Source organism: Chlorocebus sabaeus, chromosome 14, assembly GCF_047675955.1.
Source record: "Chlorocebus sabaeus isolate Y175 chromosome 14, mChlSab1.0.hap1, whole genome shotgun sequence".
Lineage (NCBI taxonomy): Eukaryota > Metazoa > Chordata > Mammalia > Primates > Cercopithecidae > Chlorocebus > Chlorocebus sabaeus.
In genome coordinates this window covers 11142557-11162512 of record NC_132917.1, presented here as the reverse complement: position 1 = coordinate 11162512, position 19956 = coordinate 11142557, and the positions used below count along the sequence as shown (strand labels likewise).

Below are 19956 nucleotides of genomic sequence, written 5' to 3'. Positions count from 1 at the left end.
ACTAGACAATGGGGATTAAACATTGAACCAAACACAGAAACCCTTGCCTTCATTGGGTTTATATTCTGGTGCTGAGAAGTAGGTGGTAAATAAGTTAAAAATGGGATGTAAGATGGTAATAAGTGCGATGTAGCAAAAACATGACACAGAGAATGGAATATGGAATATGCTGGCAGCAGAAGAGGATGGTGAGCGAATATGGAATATGCTGGCAGTAGAAGGGGATAGTGAGCTGAAAGTTTAAGTAGATTGATCAGAGTAGACCTCATTGAGAAGGCAGGATTTGAACAGGGATTTAAGGAAGTGAAGGATTGAACCAGCTACAGGAGGATTTCAGGCAGAGGGAACATGCAGAGATGATATGGGAAGCTGTAAGGAGGTTTTAAGCAGAGGAGTGACAGGAAATGGTTTGTGTTCCAGAATGGAGACTAGGCTGTGGATAAGAGAGAGGGAAACAAGTTGGTAATTGAAATAAAAGATGTTGAACCAGGGTGGTATCAGTGGAGGTAGTTAGAAATGGTTGGATTCTGAAACTACTCGGAGGTAGAACTGACAGGATTTACTGATAAATTTGGTAAGCTGTTTCAGAGAAAAAGAGGTGTCAAAGGATTTTTTAGCGAGAGCAACTAGAAGGATGAAGCTGCCATTTACTGAAATGGGGAATAACTGTGAGAGGAATAAATTCAGGGGTGAAGATTAGGAGTTTCAGTTTTAGGCATCCTGTTAGACACCCAAGCATTAGTGTTAGCAGTTGTTACTTATCCAATAAATGTTAACTGTTATAATCATTCATTCAATATTTATTGGCTCCCTGGTGGACAGTTTGCTATGTTCTTGGAATTAAAAGGGTGGTCAAAACTAGACAATCTTATTGCATTTATGGAATTTGCAGTCTAATCGGAAACATAGGAATTGGTCAAAGGACCTCATCGTTGGTAGTATTTTTTTTCCTTAAAACAAACAAATAAAACAAAAGAAAACCTTTAATTAGGACACCTAAAGAGAAATAAGAGTGACTTAACAAAATCATAGGTATCCCTTGATATCTAAATTTATTAAGTTCTTATGGGCAGATAGTGAGGGATATGTGTACATTGATGTTTCAGACTACTTACGTAAATGGTTTTTTTCAGTAGACATATCTTTTAAGTTTCTTATTTAACAATATCTCATTCTTAAAATTGGTTAGCTTGACTAATATGAGAGAATGAAGCTTCATGAATTTACCTTCATTTAGTTGAAATGAGAGAGCTGTATATTGAATTTAGTGTTTAAAAGTATTACATATTTCATGAAATACTTAGGTTGTTAGAAATGTTCTCCTTTGTTTCTTTCATTAAAAATGTTTTACTTTTCCTTTTTATTAGCTAAGGACCATTTTTTTGTAACTGAAGTCTTTAATAATAGCGTTATAGTATCATCTATTTACCTTTCTCTTATAACATTGAAGTATTAATTTTTGTGTTTTTAAAAAACAGGTTCGTCATAAGGCATCACAGAAGGTTTATGCTATGAAGCTTCTTAGTAAGTTTGAAATGATAAAAAGATCAGATTCTGCCTTTTTTTGGGAAGAAAGAGATATTATGGCCTTTGCCAATAGCCCCTGGGTGGTTCAGGTAAGCATACTAAGTTTTATAAGTTTATTTCCTTTTTTTAATGAGTACTTTATTATTCATGAGTTGATTTTTGTGTACCAAATCTTATGCTTCATTTACATAGTAACAGTGCAGTTATTTTTGGGAGATTTGATTCAGAACATTTGTTTAATGTTCCAAAACAGTATGTCCACATAGATATGACATGTAATACTTACTTAAATTGTTGTATGGAAGCAAGTATTACTTACAACTATTTCTTCTTAATTCTTTTATAAAGAATTGGCTTGAATACCAGTATGCCATTATTTCATACCCACTTATTCTTGTGATTTACATAGTGGGAACGTAGTAAATTCATGGAATCATCTGGAAGGATATATACATATTAATATTCCAACATGGCACATGTATACATATGTAACAAACCTACACATTGTACACATGTACCCTAGAACTTAAAGTATAATAATTTTTTAAAAAAAGTTTTTATGGCCAGGCGCAGTGGCTCACACCTGTAATCCCAGCACTTTGGGAGGCCGAGGCAGGCGGATCACGAGGTCAGGAGATTGAGACCATCATGGCTAACACAATGAATCCCTGTCTCTACTAAAAATACAAAAAATTAGCCAGGCATGGTGGCACGCACCTGTAATTCCAGCTACTTGGGAGGCTGAGGCAGGAGAATCGCTTGAACCCGGGAGGTGGAGGTTGCAGTGAGCTGAGATTGTGCCACTGCACTCCAGCCTGGGTGACAGAGCTAGACTCCGTCTCAAAAAAAAAAGTTTATGTTACATTTATCAGCCTATCTTGAAAAGAAAAACAAAACAAAACAAAAACTTCCTACAATAAACATTTAGAAAATTCTACAATATTATAATATTATGGCTCCTAATTTTGCCTTTTATTTGACTGTGGGTTAAGGAATTTATGTTTCTGCTTTGCTTTCATTCTTTTTTTTTTTTTTTTTTTTTTGAGATGAAGTCTTTGTTGCTCAGGCTGGAGTGCAGTGTTGCAATCTCTGTTCACTGCATCCTCTGCTTCCCAGGTTCAAGCGGTTCTCCTGCCTCAGTCTCTTGAATAGCTGAGACTACAGGCATCTGCCACTATGCCCGGCTAATTTTTGCATTTTTAGTAGACATGGGGTTTTGCCGTGTTGGCCAGACTGGTCTCGAACTACAGACCTCAAGTGATCTGCCTGCCTTAGCCTCCCAAAGTGCTGGGATTACAGACGTGAGCCTCCGCACCTGGCCTTTGCCTTCTTTACCATTATATTTCTCTCTAGCTTTACTTCTCTAAAAAATTTTTTTATGCTAGTAACTAAATCTGCAAGCATTTTTGAACAAGTATCATGAGTAAGATTAGGTATATACCAGTTCTTGTTCAGAATGCTTAAATGATCTGGGAGTTTGATACCTTGCTTGTGGAAGGCAGTTCAGATCCCCACACCTCCACCCAAAAAAAACCCCACTTTTGACCATGTTATTTAGAAGCTCATTACTGTTGCTTTTTCATAAGGTTGATCCTCACTGCTGCTCCCTCCCCTGCTGTTTTTTAAAATTGTAGGCAGTGAATAGAAATTCTGATATGTACAGCAAAACTAAAACTTTTATGGCAAATTCTATACCATGATATTTTTTTTTCCCCTTGAGATGGAGTCTCCCTCTGTCACCCAGGCTGGAGTGCATTGGCATGATCTCTGCTTATTGCAACCTCCGCTTCCTGGATTCAAGCGATTCTCCTGCCTCAGCCTCCCGAGTAGCTGGGATGACAGGTCCTCACTACCACACCTGGCTAATTTTTGTATTTTTAGTAGAGAGACGGGGTCTCACCATGTTTGCCAGGCTGGTCTTGAACTCCTCACCCTAGGTGATCCACCTGCCTTGACTTCCCAAAGTGCTGGGATTACAGGCATGAGCCACTGTGCCCGGCCTGTATACCATGATAATTTATCTGATTAAGGAAGTATTGCAATAAAGTATTTGTTTCACTTTTAACTTTAAATCGCTTTCATAGTACCAGATTGCCATTTCTAGTTATTTCATAAATTGATACTCTTTGATCTTTAAATCTGCTGTGTGAACCTTTATAAAGAATTAATTGAGATAGAAGAAAATCTGCTGATTATTGAGGTAATTGGGATACTGGATCTGAGGAAGCAAACCAATAGTGAAACACAGTACAATTGAAGAAGTAAATCCGATTATAATTGTGGCCTTTATATGCTTATCTCTCTTGGTAAAGAACAACATTCCATGCACCATTATATTTATGTGTATAAAATGTTTTACTTTTTAGGAAAACTTGTGAAAGTGACTGACTTATTTATTGTTTTATTCAATGATTTTGAATATTTTCACAGAGTTGTACAACCATCACTACTACCTCATTTTAGGACATTTTTCTTACGCTCCAAAGAAGCCCTGGACCAATTAGCATTTATTCCCCAATTCCCCCTCTCCCCTGCCCCTGTCAACTACTAGTCTATTTTATGTCTTTATGGGTTTACCTATTCTGAAAGCTTCCTATAAATCAGGTCACACAACATGTATGTATGTCTTTTGTGACATCTTTCACCTAGCCTAATGTTTTAACATTCATTCATTCACGTTGCAGCATGTATCAACACTTAATTTCTTATTATGGTTAAATAATACTCTGTTACATGGTTGTACCACACTTTGTTCATTCATCACTTAATGGACATTTGTGTTGTTTCTCCTTTTTGACTATAATGAATAGTGCTGTTTTGAGTATTCTTTCATAAGGATTTTGGTACATATGTTCACACATTTCTTTTAGGGATCTACATTGCAGTGAAATTAATGAGTCATCGGATATGCCTATAATTAATTTCATTGGATTATTTAGGTTTTCCAAATCTCAGCTCTTATTTTTAAATGACTATTCAATATTTAATTGTATTAATGCCCCCATAATTACTATACTTTTGTTAGAAATAACTCTTTTCATTTTTGTTAATATAAATTAGCCACAGTAATAGGTCAAATCTTGGACCTATCTGTATTTCTTGGAAATATATTCTTAGGATGATTTCTGAATTCAATAGATAAATATTGACATATTTTAAAAACTTTTATTCTTTTGTGGGTAGAGAGGACTTTGTCTTTTTAAAGCCATTTATATATCCAGTTTGCTGTGTTTTTCTAGGGTTCTTATTTTTATGGCAAATGCTTTCTTGCTTTCCTTTGTAGTTTTATCACCCAGATGTGTACCCCTAAACACCTTAGTTTAGTTTTGGCATTAAAAAAAAATTTAAGTTCAGGTATATCTTTTAAATCTCTCAACCCTCTTCTTTCATTTACTTTTGTCCCCAGGTTGAAGAAACCTGGGTTTTGCTGATCTCTTCTTGTGGTGTAGTTTAACATGTTTCTCTCTCACTTGTATTTTTGTAAATTGGTTGTTAGATATAGAGGCTTGATCAGATTCAGGTTTCACTTTGGAAGGCGATGATGGTGCAGGACTACTTCATAGACCAGGTTCATAGGCCACCTATAAGAAGACTAATATCTGATTATCTGGTGGTGTATTATCAGGTATTTGTGCTCAGTGTCTTGATATATCATTTATTAAGGTTTGTAAAATGATACTTCAAGTCAGTCGTTCCTCCTTGGTTATAGTGACTGGAATACTTCTGTGAAGAAAAATAATTCTCTGTTTACTTGTTAGTTACTCAGGGTGCAGTTCATACTGGAAGTACAGGGTAAATACTTTATTCTTTTATTGTATTTACCAGTTTTCAAAACAAGGGTGACCAGTTTTGGGGGAGAATCAGTTTGAACTCATGGACTTAAAACCTGTTTGATATGTTTCAGTCCTTTGAATATCTTATTGATGCTGAAATTGTGGTACCTTTGACCAGTGGGATCAGAATGAGGTTGGTTTATGAAACCTTTAATGAAGCCTTAATAGTCTTTAATAGCTTGCTTGCAATGTGATGTAGGTGCTCCAGACCTATCTTAAACATTTGTGCTCTTGATGTGTAATTAACTGTGCTTGTAGGTCTGTCTTTTATACATGTGTGAGTTTTTCTTTAGAATAGATTCCTAGCATTGGGATTGCTAGGTCAGATGGTATACACATTTGACATTTTGATTGGTAGCACCAGATTGCCTTGTTAAAAAATTTTTCTTTACAAGTTTACGTTATCTTTGTAAAATAGATGTTCTCTTTCACCACAGTTTTAGCAAATACTTGATATTGTTAACTTTTAAATTTTTACTAGTTACATGCTTGAGAAATAAGGTGTTAACTGTGTTAAGTTGTGCTTCCTTGATTACTTACGAGATTCAGCATCTTTCATATGCTTATTAATAATTTATATTCATTATACATTAAGCCTAAAAATATAATTTATATTTTTATAAATTCATAATATAATTTTATATATAATATATAATTTATAATAATTTATATTTTTATACATTAAGCAATGTATAAGGAATATGAATTTCATTGCTAATGTATATGGAATATAAATTAGTAAGCAAATGAAATTTGCTAATCTTTTATAGTGCATTGAAAAAGATTTCAAAGTGTAAAATTTAAAGTAAATGCTATTTGCAATAATGTGATTTTTTAAAGTGGGATACTGAATTTGATTTACTAATTGGTTAAGTAGTTTTGCATCTATGTGCATAATGAGATTTGATCTTTAATTATTTAAACATGGGCTCTTGCTTTTCTTATTACAGTAAGACTATTGTGATAGACATACTAAGAGAGCATACTACTTTTTTCTGTGCTTTGGTATGGTTTATATAAAATATAAACTATTCATTTCATAAGGCTTGAATGAACTTACTTGCAAAACTTTCAAGAAAAAAATTCTTTTTTTTTTTTTCTAGAGGCAGGGTCTCACTCTGTTGCCCAGGCTGTAGTTAGTACAATGGCAAGGTCATGGCTCATTGAACCCTCAAATTCCTAGGCACAAACAATCCTCTCAACTCAGTTTCCCAAGTAGCTGGTACTGCAAGCATGTACCACCGTGCCCTGGCTCATTTTTGGTAAAGACCGGGGTCTCACTGTGTTGCCTAGGCTGATCTCGAACTCCTGGCCTCAAGCATTCCTCCCATCTCTGCTTACCAAAGCACTGGGATTATAGACATGAGCCACTGCACCCAGCCTAATGATACATTTTTCCATTTTAAAAATGTATTACGATAAATTTATCCCAAAGTAGAGAAAAAAAGTATATTGAATCCCCATGTACAGTTCACCCAATTTCAACAATTACCAACCATGGCCAATCTCATTTCAGTTATGCCAGGAATTGCAAACATTTTTTGGTAAAGGGCCAGATGGTAAATATTTAGGCTTTGCAACTTAAGAGGCAAAGTTGAAGATCCTGTGTAAGTATATAATGAGAAAACAAATTTCTACACTGTTTTTATTGATGAAATTTAAGAGATAATAATACAGTTTTAAAAATACAGGTCTACTAATGACAAGAGTGAAATTCTTTTCTGGATGTTTGCTCAACTGGAGTCCACAATTAGTGTTTCCTATCATCAAAATTAAGTACAAATACTCATCTGTTAATGCTGGTGTGTAAAAATATTTGACATATTCATCTTTGAAAATGTCCTTTCACACAGCTAGGTATTGCCACGTACTATTATTATCCACTAACATGATTGTTTCTTAAAGTTTTAGGTTTATAGAAAAATTGAGCGGACAGTATAGAGTTCCTGTCTATGCCCAATACAGTTTTCCCTGTTATTACAAATTTATGAATGAACCAGTATTGATATATTAAACTAAAGTCTTTATTTAGATTTTTGAAATTTTTACCTAATGTTCTTTGTCTGTTTCAGGATCCCATCCAGAATACCACATTACATGTAGTTATCGTGTCTTCCTAGGCTCTTCTTGACTGTGACAGTTTCTCATACTTTCCTTGTTTTTTGATGATGTTGACAGTTTTGAGGAGTACATGAATTATACTGTAGGATGTGGATGCTCCTCTGTAGGAATTTGTCTGGTGTTTTTCTTACTAATTAGACTAGGGTTATGGGTTTTTGGGAGAAAGACTGCAGAGTTAAAGTGCCATTTTCATGCTGTCATATCAGGAGTACATACATTATTTATGACTGTTAATGTTGACCTCAAGCATATATTTATCACTTGGAGAAGGCATTTTCAGAAAATTTAAAAATTCTTCTTTTGATTATTACAAGTTAATCATTTCTAATTGAAGGTTAGGTGGAAGAAGCTCCTTGATTGGAAAGTTTAAATAGGTTTCAAAATACAGATATTTCCCTTGCGCTTACATTTCAACCAAAAATGCTGCTTCAAAATGAGGAAATTAACATTGATACATTACATTAATATTCAGATCCCAATCAGGTTTTCACCAGTTTCCCAGTAATGTCTTTTATAGCAGGAGGATCCAGTTTCAAACCACATCACATTTATTTTCTTACAGTTTTGAACATTTCCTCAATCTTCCCTTGACTTATCATCCTTTTTAGCTGTAATATCCCCCACGAGGCTGCCCGTTTGCCTGGATGTCCTTTGGACCCTGTTTTTGTTACCAACCACAGGTTCCTAGGCTCCCAGGCACTAGAAAATGAAATGAGGCAAGAAAGTGTCCCAGACAAGGCTTTATTCATAGCTGATGCTGGAGCACCAGGGAGACAGCACTGGAGCGAGAGTTCTTCAGCTGACTCTTTTTGGATAGTCTTTTTGTTGTTTTAAGAACCATGATGACATAAATAAGCATGAGATATTTGAATGTCATTACATATGCAGGGTGGAGCACAAGGTGTGTAGGTGCAGTGAGAAATCATGGTAGTACACACATGGCATGATAACAAAATGGTGAATAAGCTCCTCCCTGGGTGGGGAGTTTAGTATTACAAGGAGACAAGGGGTAGAGATTAGCCATTCTTCTGGTCTTATGTGCATATGGGCGATAGGATTAACTACCTTGAGTAAGATTTAAGGTGGGACTCTGTGTATTTTAGTTTCTTCAAGATCACACTTCAGTGAGTATGGCAACTTGATAAGATTTAGGATGGGATTCTGCTTATCTTAGTTTCCTCAAGTTCCAGCCATCAGCTGGAAGGAAGGTCAAGGCAGGGGTAGAGTCCCATCCCTACTCTGTCTCACTTGGGCTTTGGTATCCCATGGCACCCATCCTCACACGTGAATCGTCCTCCTTCCCTTCCTCAGCTCTGCTACCCTCTGTGTGGCTTGACTTCTGACTCCTTTTATAGTTTGTTTTGATGAATAGTAATTCATGATTTTAATGCAGTAAAAGTTTAATCAAACTTTTATGGTTAATGGCCTTTTGTGTTCATTAAAATTTGTCCCTACCTTGAGATCATGAAGATATTCTGCTATGTTACCTTTCTGACTTTTGTTTTTTCCCTGTTACTCTGTCCTATCATAGTCCATTAGGGCTGCTGTAACAAAATACCATAAACCAGGTAGCTTATAAACAGCAGAAATTTATTTCCCACAGTTCTGGATGCTGGGAAGTCCAAGATCAAGGTGCTGGCAGATTTGTTGTCTAGAGAATCCCCGTTGTCATATATGGCACCTTGTCCCTGTGTCCTCACATGGTAGAAGGGGGTGAATGAGCTCCTTTGGGCCTGTTTTACAAGGGCACTAAACCCATTTATGAGGGCTGACTTCATGTTATGCTAACAAGGTGACTCAAGTGGCCTCCATGACCTACGCGTTTCCCCAAAAGCCCCTTCTTCTAATACCATCACCTTAGGACGAGGGTGTTACACCATCATTAAGATTTCATATGAATTTTGTGGGAACACAAAACATTCAGACCATAGCACCTAAGATCAGCCCAGAATGGATTTTTTAAAGAGTGTTATTTAAGGATTCAATTTTATTTGTTTCCATATGGATATTCAGTTGTTCCAACATTACATATTGACAAAACTTTCTGTTCCCCACTGGTGTATGTTAACTGCTTATGTTGTCATTCATTTATCCATCGGTGCATAGATCTGTTTTGGGGTTCTCTGTCTCACTGCATCATTTATCTATTCTTGCCACCAGTAACACAGTACTTTAATTAGCTTCGCTTACCTTGCTTGGTATTTATTGGAGTTTCTTAGAATTATGAGTTTATAGAGTTCATCAGACTTGGAGGTAGTTTGGCCATTATTTCTTTAAATGTTTTTTCTATCTCAGTTCCTGTCCCCTAAGCCCCTATCCCCTTTCTCAGACTTCAGTTACACATGTGTAATCTGCTTGATGTTGTCCCATAGGTAACTGATACTTTTTTTCCACCAGTCTTTTTTTCTTTGCATGCTTCATTTTGTAAAGTTTTTTTTGCTATATCCTTAAGTTCATGGATCTTCTACAGTATGTAGTCTAACTTCAATCCCTTTGAAGGGATTCTATTTGGCTCATTTGACTCCACAAAATTGTTTTGAGATTCATCCATGATGTATATCAATATTTCATTCCTTTTTATTACTTGTATTACTTTTTATTACATATATCCTTGTAGGGATATGTGACAATTTATCTATTCATCTGTTAATGGACATTCAGGTTTTTCCCAGTTTTTCTCTCTTACAAATAAAACTACGTTATTTTTTGTAGATTAACTTGATTCTTTGAAAGTTTGTTTTTAAGCTGTGGTAAATTTAGAGTTGCCTTTACTCTGATGGAAAATATATACACTGTCTCTTTTCTGTTCTAGTGGCTGTGTTTACCATTTTAACATGCACATGTAAGTTTCCAAAATTAATTTTATTGAGGTATAATAACTATACAACTTTATTGAGGTATGCAACTTTTTATACCTTTGTAAGACAACTTTATAATAGAACTTTATGGAAGTATAATTTGCATAGCATAAAATTCACCTATGTGAAGTGTATGCTTTAGTGAGTTTTAGGAAATTTATAGCATTGTGGAACCACCACTGCCATCTGATTTTAGAGCATTTCCACCATCCCAAAGTGGTTACTTGTACCCTTCACTCACATTTCCTATCACCCTCTAAGCCCCAGGCAACCATTAATATGCTTTCTGTCCCTGTAGATTTGCTTTTTCTAGACAGGTCTTATAAATGGAATCATACAATATGTTGTCTTTTGCATCTGATACTTTTCCCTTAGCATACTGTTTTTAAGGTTCATCCATGTTGTAACATTTGTTATAATTCATTCCTTTTTGGTGCTTAATAGTATTCCATTGTATGGCGTGGTATAATAAATAATATAGCTAGTCTTTGTCGCCATTTCTGGCACAGAGCTTCAAAAGCCCTGGAATTTCCTGAGTGATAGGAGTGTCTTTGTTACGCCAATGAGGTGATTCAGATGGCCTCCTGATAGCTTCAGGATGAGGGCTGACCACTACAAAAGACCAAACACATAATTAGAAGACTAAGGCTTTTAGCTGCCAGACCTCCCGGGAGAGGAAAAAGGAGATGTCCGGAGTGGGGGGCGGGGGGATTAGAGATTGAGTTTAATCATTCAGCCAGTGATTTAATTAATCATGTCTGTGTAATGGGGCCCTCATAAAAACTCTGGATACTGACACTCAGTGGAGCTTCCTGACTGGTGAACACATGGATGTTCTGGTGCAAGGAGAGTGATGCATTTTTATTCCACACAGAAAGGGTGCAGAAGCTCCATAATCTCTTCTAGACTTTGTTCTGTGTGTATCCTTTGTAATAAAACTGTAATCATAAATATAGCATTATGCTGAGTTCTGTGAGTCATCCTAGTAAATTGTTAAGCCTAAGAAGGTTGTGGGAACCCCTGAATTTGCAGCCAGTAAGTCCAAAATGTAGAGAACCTGTGGATCCCCAAAGTGCAGCTGATTTCTGAAGTGAGGGAAATTTTGTGGAAGACTGAGCTCTTCACTTGTGGCATCTCATGCCAAGACTTGATGGTTCATGTCAGAATTGCATTGCAGAACACCCAGTTGGGGTGGAAATGGTATAGAGATGTACTCCATGTTGTTTGTTCATTTACCGGTTAATGAACATTTGAATTGCTTGCACTTTTTGGCCATTGTGAATAGTGAATAATGCAGATATGAATATTTGCTATTAGTCTTTGGTGGATATATTTCATTTCTTTTAGGTAGATGCATAGGCGTGCAATCCTCGATTGTTTGCTACATTTATGTTTAACTTTGTGAGAAATTATCAAACTGGCTTCCAAAGTGGTTGTGCCATTTTGCATTCTCATCAACTCTTAACTATTTTTCTGTCTTTTTTAGTATAACCATTCTGATGGGTGTTAAGTGGCTTGTCATTGTGGTTTTAGTGTGCATATCCCTAAGGACCAATGCTATATATATCACTTGTAAATATTTCCTCCCAACCTGTGGTTCATCTTCTCATTTTATTAATAGTATCTTTCAAGCCAGAAAGTTTTTATTTTGATGAAATACTATGTATCAGTTTTTTATTTTGTCAGTTGCATTTTTTGGTGTTGTATCTAAGAAACCTTTGCCTAATCTAGGTTCATGAAGATATTCTCCTGTGTTTTTTAAAGATTTTTGTAGTTTTAACTCTTAAATTTAGGCCTATAATTCATTTTGAGTTGATTTTTGACTATGGCGTGAAGTAAGGGTCTAAAAATATTTATCTTTTTGACTGTAGCTATCCAGTTGTTCAAACTTTTTTTTTTTTTTTAATTATTTTTTCCCTCATTAAATTGCCCTGGCACTTTTGTCAAAAAATTTATTGATCATAAATACAAGGATTTATTTCTGGATTCTCAGTTCTGTATAATTGTGTTCAATTGATCTATATATCCTTTCATATGCCAGTACTCATATCTCACTTTGTTGCACAGACTGGATTACAGTGGTACAGTTGTAACTCACTGTAAACCTCAAAATCCTGGGCTCAAGCGATCCTCCCACCTCAGCCTCCCACGTAGCTGGAACTACAGGTGTACCACCATTCCTGGCTAATTTTTAAAATTTGTGTAGAGACATAGTCTTACTTTGATGCCCAGGCTGGTCTCGAATTCCTGGCCTCAAGTCATCCTCCCTCTTAGGCCTCCTCAAGTGTTGGGATTACTGGCGTGAGCCACTGTGCCTGGCTAGTATTGTCTTGATTATTGTAATTTTGTAGTAAGTTTTGAAATTGGGAAATGTAAGTCCTCCTGCTTTGTTCTAGTTCCAGCTTGTTTTGGCTTTTCTGAGTCATTTGCATTTCCAAATAAATTTTAGGACCTGCTTGTTGGTTTTTGGAAAAGACCCACTGGGATTGAGGTGGAGATTGCATTGAATATAATGATCAATTTGGGGAAAGTTGCCATTTTGATAATATTGATTCTTCCAATCCATGTACATGAGGTGGTCTCTTCATTTATTTTCATATTTCCTTTAATCATTTAAACACATTATACACCGATACACACACACACACACACACACACACACACACACACACACACACACACACTTTCTTAATTTGGTAACCGGCCTTCTCATGCTTTCCTATTTCTTCCTTCTCTTCATCCTGATGCCTTCCATTTTAAAATTACGTCTCACATAATCCTCTTGGATTTATTCTCCCCCCCTCCCCCAATCAGAGTCTCACTCTGTTGCCCAGGCTGGAGTGCGGTGGCACAATCTCGGCTCACTGCAACCTCTGCCTCCGGGGTTCCAGCTGTTCTCCCACCTCAGCCTCCCGATTAGCTGGGATGACGGCTTGCACCACCATGCCTGGCTCATTTTTGTAATTTTAGTAGAGATGGGGGTTTTGCCATGTTGGCCAGGCTGATCTCGAACTTCTGACCTCAGGTGATCTGCCCGCCTTGGTCTCCCAAAGTGCTGGGATTATGGGCATTAGCCACTGCTGTGCCCAGCTATTATTCATTTTGTCAAACTATATTCTTGAATAATTTTTTTGAAAATGGTCTGTCAGTTATAAAATTTCATTTTGTCATCTCCTTTGTTTTCTTGTCTGCCATATTCTAGAATCAAAAGTATTTTCCCTCAAAACTCTGAAGATATAGCTGTGTTGCCTTTTGTATTCAGTATGTTGGCTGAGAGGTTTGTTGCCAATATGATTTTATGTTTTTGTATATATGGCATTTTTGGGAAACAGTACTTTTCTCTTGAATTTTTGAAAATTTAGCCCTAGCTGTATAAAGTCTCAGTTTCATTTAGAGGTTTTCTTGATCTTAGATTTTTAACTTTACTCATTTCTAGAAATTTTTGTTTACTATTCCTTTGTTGTTCTAGTCTGTATACTCTCTAGAACTGCTTTTAGGTAGATGATGGTGCTTTTCTGACATTGCTCGGTGTTTCATCTCTTACTCCTTCGGTGTGTTCGGAGACCATTCATTTTTTCAATTTTCTAACTGTAATCTGTTCGTCTATCATCAGTCATATAGTGAATTCTTAGACTTCAGGGGTTTTTTTTGTCCTCATATCAGCCTAATATTTAATTGATGTGACATCTGTTACCCTTTTGAGGGTATTGATTTTACATATTTTTTGTTTCCTTTTGATATGGAGTTTTGTTCTTGTTGCCCAGGTCAGAGTGCAATGGTGTAATCTCGGCTCACTGCAGCCTCCGCCTCCCGGGTTCAAGCAATTCTCCAGCCTCAGCCTCCCAAGTTGCCGGGATTATAGGCGCCTGCCACCACGCCCGGCTAATTTTTTTAGTTTTTAGTAGAGACGGGGTTTCACCATGTTGGCCAGGCTGATCTCGAACTCCTGACCTCAGGTGATCCATTTGCCCCGGCCTCTCAAAGTGCTGGGATTCCAGATACGAGCTACTGCACCTGGTCGATTTTACATTTTTAAAGCTGTCTTCAGTTTGTCTTATTAAACATTTCCTTGAGTATTATTTTTGTTTCTCAAATTGCTGTTTCTCTATTTCATGATGTTGATTTTTCTCAAATATTGATTCTTAGTTTTATCTTTTCCCTGTTTGTCTGTGGACGACTTGTGTTTGCATTGCTTGTTTCTGGGAGAGGTGTGACATACTGTTTGGTAGAATGTACAGATAGGTTTTCTTCAGACATTGTGGTTTCTCTGTCTTTTGGGGGGCCAGTAGCAACCTGGACTGGTATCTTCTTTCTCTGGTCCCACTGCTACTGCTGTAGTCTCAGTGCACTGAGTGTCTCTTGTTTATCATGAACAAGGTGATGGGGAAGGGGAGAGAAGAGTTACGGGTCTTCCAAATATGGCTACCAGTGACTCATTCTTTCCATTGATATGGGGCTTATTCCCTCTTCTTGTATCCATTGAATCTAGTATCTCTAGATTTTTTTAAATTGCTCCCATCTCCTCAGCTCTTTTCTGTGTGAGTTATGTGCAGTAGTTTGTTCAGAAAGCTGTTTTCTTTAAACTGTAGTGAATTCTTCTGTCATTCTTTCAGCCTTTAATGTTCCTTGTTCATGTTTGTTTCTTTTTAAAAATGTTTCTATTTAAATAGTTTCTCTTGTATTGTGTTCTCCATGAGGGGAAATATTCATTTATAAGGTACCCATATAAAAATTTTGTCTGATACTGTTTTTCCATTACATATGCCCAAGTCTAAAATAAAAGATCTCATAAATTTTAGTTCTGGTTGTAAAATAGCTTGCCTTTTTCAATAGTAATAATAGTTTTTTAAATTTTTGTTTTGATTATGGTTTTTGGTTTGGGTTTTTAAAAATTTTTCCTTTTCCTTTTGTTTTCCAGCTTTTTTATGCCTTTCAAGATGATAGGTATCTGTACATGGTAATGGAGTACATGCCTGGTGGAGACCTTGTAAACCTTATGAGTAATTATGATGTGCCTGAAAAATGGGCCAAATTTTACACTGCTGAAGTTGTTCTTGCTCTGGATGCAATACACTCTATGGGTTTAATACACAGAGATGTGAAGCCTGACAACATGCTCTTGGATAAACATGGACATCTAAAATTAGCAGATTTTGGCACGTGTATGAAGATGGATGAAGTAAGTAAGCAAATTTTTAAAAACGATAGTGTTTTGAGGGACAGAAATAAATGAAATGCTTTAAATCAGGTCTTCATAGTTCTGAACAAAGGTAAATTTAGTTTTCATAACTGTATAGCAACCCAAACAAGATATAACCAACTTAAAACATTTCCTTAACCAACTTAAAACGTTTCCTTTAGTAATCATTTATGTAGCTGTAGAGTACTTATCAAGAGAAATAAAAACTTAGCTAACTTAGTTATCTTCCTCATAGACTGTTGACAAGCATTTGCTACCAATCAAAACTGGTTCATGTGTATAATCTAGGTGAAGGAGGACACAAAATCTAAATTAAGGTAAATGGGTATTTTCACCACCATTGTTATTTCTGCATTTTTTTCTTTAAAAGAGGAGGTAAAAGTAAGTAAAGAAATTTATGTTAGCACTTCCTACTCACTCCCTCTGCATCAACCATGCAGAATAAATATGGGAACATCATCTGTTGTGATACTTTGCCTGTTGATCAATTCATATTATGATCAATAGGTTCAGTGGCATTAACCTTGTAGCTAATTATGATATTGATTTATTTTGATTGTAAAATGTATATATCTTGCCATTTTCTCTGTAAGTGTGCAGTAAGTAATTCTTGATGGAGAGGGATCAGATTCTGTTTCCTTTGTATTACCCTGTTGGACCTAGGAGTCGACTTATAAATGTTAATATATGTTGGCAACAAACTATTTCATCTTTTGTATGTTTTTTATAACTTTCCAGTATGCTTATAAAGCTATCTTATTTCTTGGTTGTTACCTAGTCAAATGTTTATTTTGAGTTAAGGTAATTTTCTGTCTACCTCTTAACTTATTCATGCCACCTGTATGACATTCACTTTTATTGATCATTCTAACTTCATCAGCATTCCAACTTCTAAGCTCATCTCAGATTTTACCTTGGCTTTAAGGTTCCTTCTGATAATCCTGACCTGACTAATCATTCTTTAATGTCATAATGTCCATGATTTACTCACATAGACAGAATTTGTGCTATACTTTATGGGCCATTTTTGTCTATCTTAATCTACCCAGCTAGAACTTAACATCCCTATATGTTTTTGGTCTTCTTGATAGAGTCTGTTGTTATGTTCTGCAACCCTTGATCAGTGTTTAATAGGTGGAGTTTTTTTATTGTGCCCAAAGCTCCCTCTTGTGGTATTTGGTATAATATAGTGTGAAATGATTAACAGTGCAAATTATCTTTAATGAAAATGAAGTATGAAATAATTTCCTAATAGAATGCTAAACTTATGTCTGCTATACATAATATAACATGTTTTTGTGCTGTACTTCCATGAATGTATTTCGATTTTCATTAAACCAAAAACTTTTGGGGCTGGGGTACAGAGAAATAAATCATATCACATGTTTTTAGGGAGGATAAGGGTGGTTAAGGAGAGAAAGGTGTAGAGAAGGGGAATATGGGGAACAGGATAGAATATGGTACCTACAGAATAATTGTATAAGCATGTAAGCAATTATTTAAATTGTCTCTTTATAAGGCAAAATAAAACATGGCCTAATTTTGTTTACTATTTTTACTTTTATTTATTGTTATTACTTTTAATAAATTTAAAAAATATAGACTACTTCAAGAATTTGCATGTTATGCTTATGCAGGGGCCATCTTGTCTGTATCGTTCTAATTTTAGTATATGTGCTGCCAAAGTGAGCGCTGTTTACTGTTTTTAAACTTAGGTACAGAGAGTTGAGTTTATACTCTTTTGTTCATAGTTTATTGTCATGAGTAGTCAACACAAAGGCCTCATCTTGCTTTTATTTTATATTTTCCTCCATTCAGTTTCTGTCTCATTCTATCTTTCCTCTCCCTGATAGATAGCTAGTATATGTTTACCATATGTTTTTGCAGATTATTAGTGTAGTGTCCATGTATGTTCTTAGCTGGTGTAAATGGTATCTTGATGTAGATGTCTTTTTGTTTACTGTTATTACTCAGCATTGTTCTTATATCTCTCCCTGATAAATGTCAGTTAGTTCATTGCTTCTTTCTCCTGCTTAGTATTCCGTAATATCTGTCAATCAATTTACCTTATTATTCCTTGGATGTTTGATTTCTAGGTCACCTCCAAATCCCTGCTAACAACAATACTGTCTTGAACGTCTTTATATATGTCCCATGTATATGCTGACAAGGGATTCTCTAAGTATAAACATAGAAGTGAAACTGCTATATCAGAGGGTACATAAAAAAAGAATTGCCCAGTCTCCAGAATGGCTGTGAATGTTTGTAACTTCTTACTAGTAGTGCATGAGAGATCTTGTCTCCCTATATCCTTGCTAACGCTTATTATTCAGTTCTCTAAGGGTTACCAGTTCCATTGATACATAGTAATATCTTTAAACAATTACGTTCATCTTACTGAACTAAGCCAAGAAAAAAATGAGATTTGTAAAAATTACAGTAATCTTTTTTGTTGTTGTTGTAGACAGGGTCTCCTCTATTGCCCAGGCTGGAGTATAGTGGTGTAATCATAGCTCACTGTAGCCTGAAACCCCTGGGCTCAAGTGATCCTCCTGCCTCAGCCTCCCAAAGTGCTGGGATTAAAGATGTGAGGCACTGTGCCTGACCTGTTATGTTAATCTTGTAACTAATGATGACAAACCTCTCTTCATATATTTGTCAGTCATTTCTGATTTGTGAATTACCTGTTTATGTCTTTTAACTCTTTTAAATTGGTTTCTTGTTCATGTACAGGGATTCCTTATATAATCTAGATAGTGATTCCATAGATATTGCTGATATTATCTTCCATTGTATTACCCATCTATGCCTTCCTTTGTTTGAATAGAACTCCTTCATTCTGATGTAGTCAAAGATGTTTTTTAACAAATACTGAACTTTAAAAGTGTTGTTTTACCCCAGACCTCCATTCCTCAAGCAATACTAAGGATAATTATACAATGTTTAAGAACAGAAGAGTTTTTTATTAAAAACTATAGTACATTGAATTTATAATTTTCTATTAGTTTTTAACATGAATAGAGTTATTGCAAGTTTAAGGTTCAACACTTCATGTGCCTTTGTTTGGTTATTGTTACTGTACCAAAGCTATTAGAAATGTCCATACTTTTGGCCAGCTGCGGGGGCTCACGCCTGTAATCCTAGCACTTTGGGGGAGGCCAAGGTAGGCAGATTGCTTGAGGCCAGGAGTTCGAGACCAGCCTGGCAAACAAGGTGAACCCCCATTTCTACTAAAAATAGAAAAATTAGCCAGGCGTGATGGTGCATGCCTGTAATCCCAGCTCCTTGAGTGGCTGAGGCATGAGAATTGCTTGAACCCAGGGGGCGGAGGTTGCAGTGAGCCGAGATCGCGCCAGGCCACTGCCCACCAGGCTGGGCAACAGAGCAAGACCCTGTCTCAAAAAAAAAAAAAAAAAAAGAAATGTCCATAGTTTTATTCTCATCCACTTACAGAAAGGAGTGTGACTTAGTTTTATATAGCTTACACACCAAAAATAATTTTTACATTTTTAAAAGTTTGTTTAAAAAAAGAAGAAAAATATGTGACAGAGACCCTGTGTGGCCCACAAAGCCAAAATATTTACAGTCTGGCCCTTTACAGGAAAAATTAGCCAGCCCTTTATCTATAATGTAGACATATATGCTCAAATTATTTTTCAGCCATCCTGACTTCCTATAAAATGTTATGCCATGGATAAAAGCAAAAATAAAATACAACTATAAACTTACAAGGACTAAAATAATTTGTCACTATCAGAATTAAGAGTAATAGTATCTCATTAAATTATATCATTGATAAATTGTATATTAAACAGCTTTCTGGATGCAGTTGCCATCATCCTTATTCTCTCAGAAAAAAAACTTACCTAAATGTGAATGAGAGTCACATTGTAAGATATGTATATGTATATGTGTCTCAGTAATAGTTGAGAGCTACTGCTATGTTGGATGTACTCTTTGCCTGTCATGCATTTTATAGCAACATTTACCACCTTTTAAGACTACATTATATGTTAGTATTTTAAATTACCTGAAGAGGCTGGGCACAATGGCTCGTGCCTGTAATCCCAGCACTTTGGGAGGCTGAGGTGGGTGGATCACCTGAGGTCAGGAGTTCGAGACCAGCCTCACTAACGTGGCGAAACTCTGTCTCTACTAAAAACACAAAAGTTAGCTGGGCGTGATGGCGCGGGCCTATAGTCCCAGCTACTCAGGAGACTGAGGCGGGAGTATTGCTTGAACCCAGGAGGCGGAGGTTGCAGTCAGCCGAGATCGTGCCACTGCACTCCAGCCTGGGTGACAAAGCGAGACTCCGTCTCAAATAAATAAATAAATAAATAAAAATTACTTGAAGTTAGGATATGATTTTTATCCATTAATATTCTAGCATATACCATTTGACTAAATAGAGGCTGTA

The 19956-nt window shown here is 36.2% G+C and overlaps 1 protein-coding gene and 1 pseudogene across 1 annotated transcript in view; one reads left to right on the top strand and one right to left on the bottom strand.

The window, feature by feature from the left end:
* The window catches only part of ROCK2 (Rho associated coiled-coil containing protein kinase 2), a 164217-nt gene that overhangs the window by 91309 nt on the left and 52952 nt on the right, over window positions 1–19956 (top strand). Inside the window, exons 4-5 of the mRNA XM_038006572.2 lie at window positions 1479–1616; window positions 15258–15518. Of these exons, the coding sequence (XP_037862500.1) occupies window positions 1479–1616; window positions 15258–15518 (399 nt within the window). The remainder of the gene's footprint in view (window positions 1–1478; window positions 1617–15257; window positions 15519–19956) is intronic.
* On the bottom strand, window positions 17132–17232 carry LOC119627395 (U6 spliceosomal RNA; annotated as a pseudogene).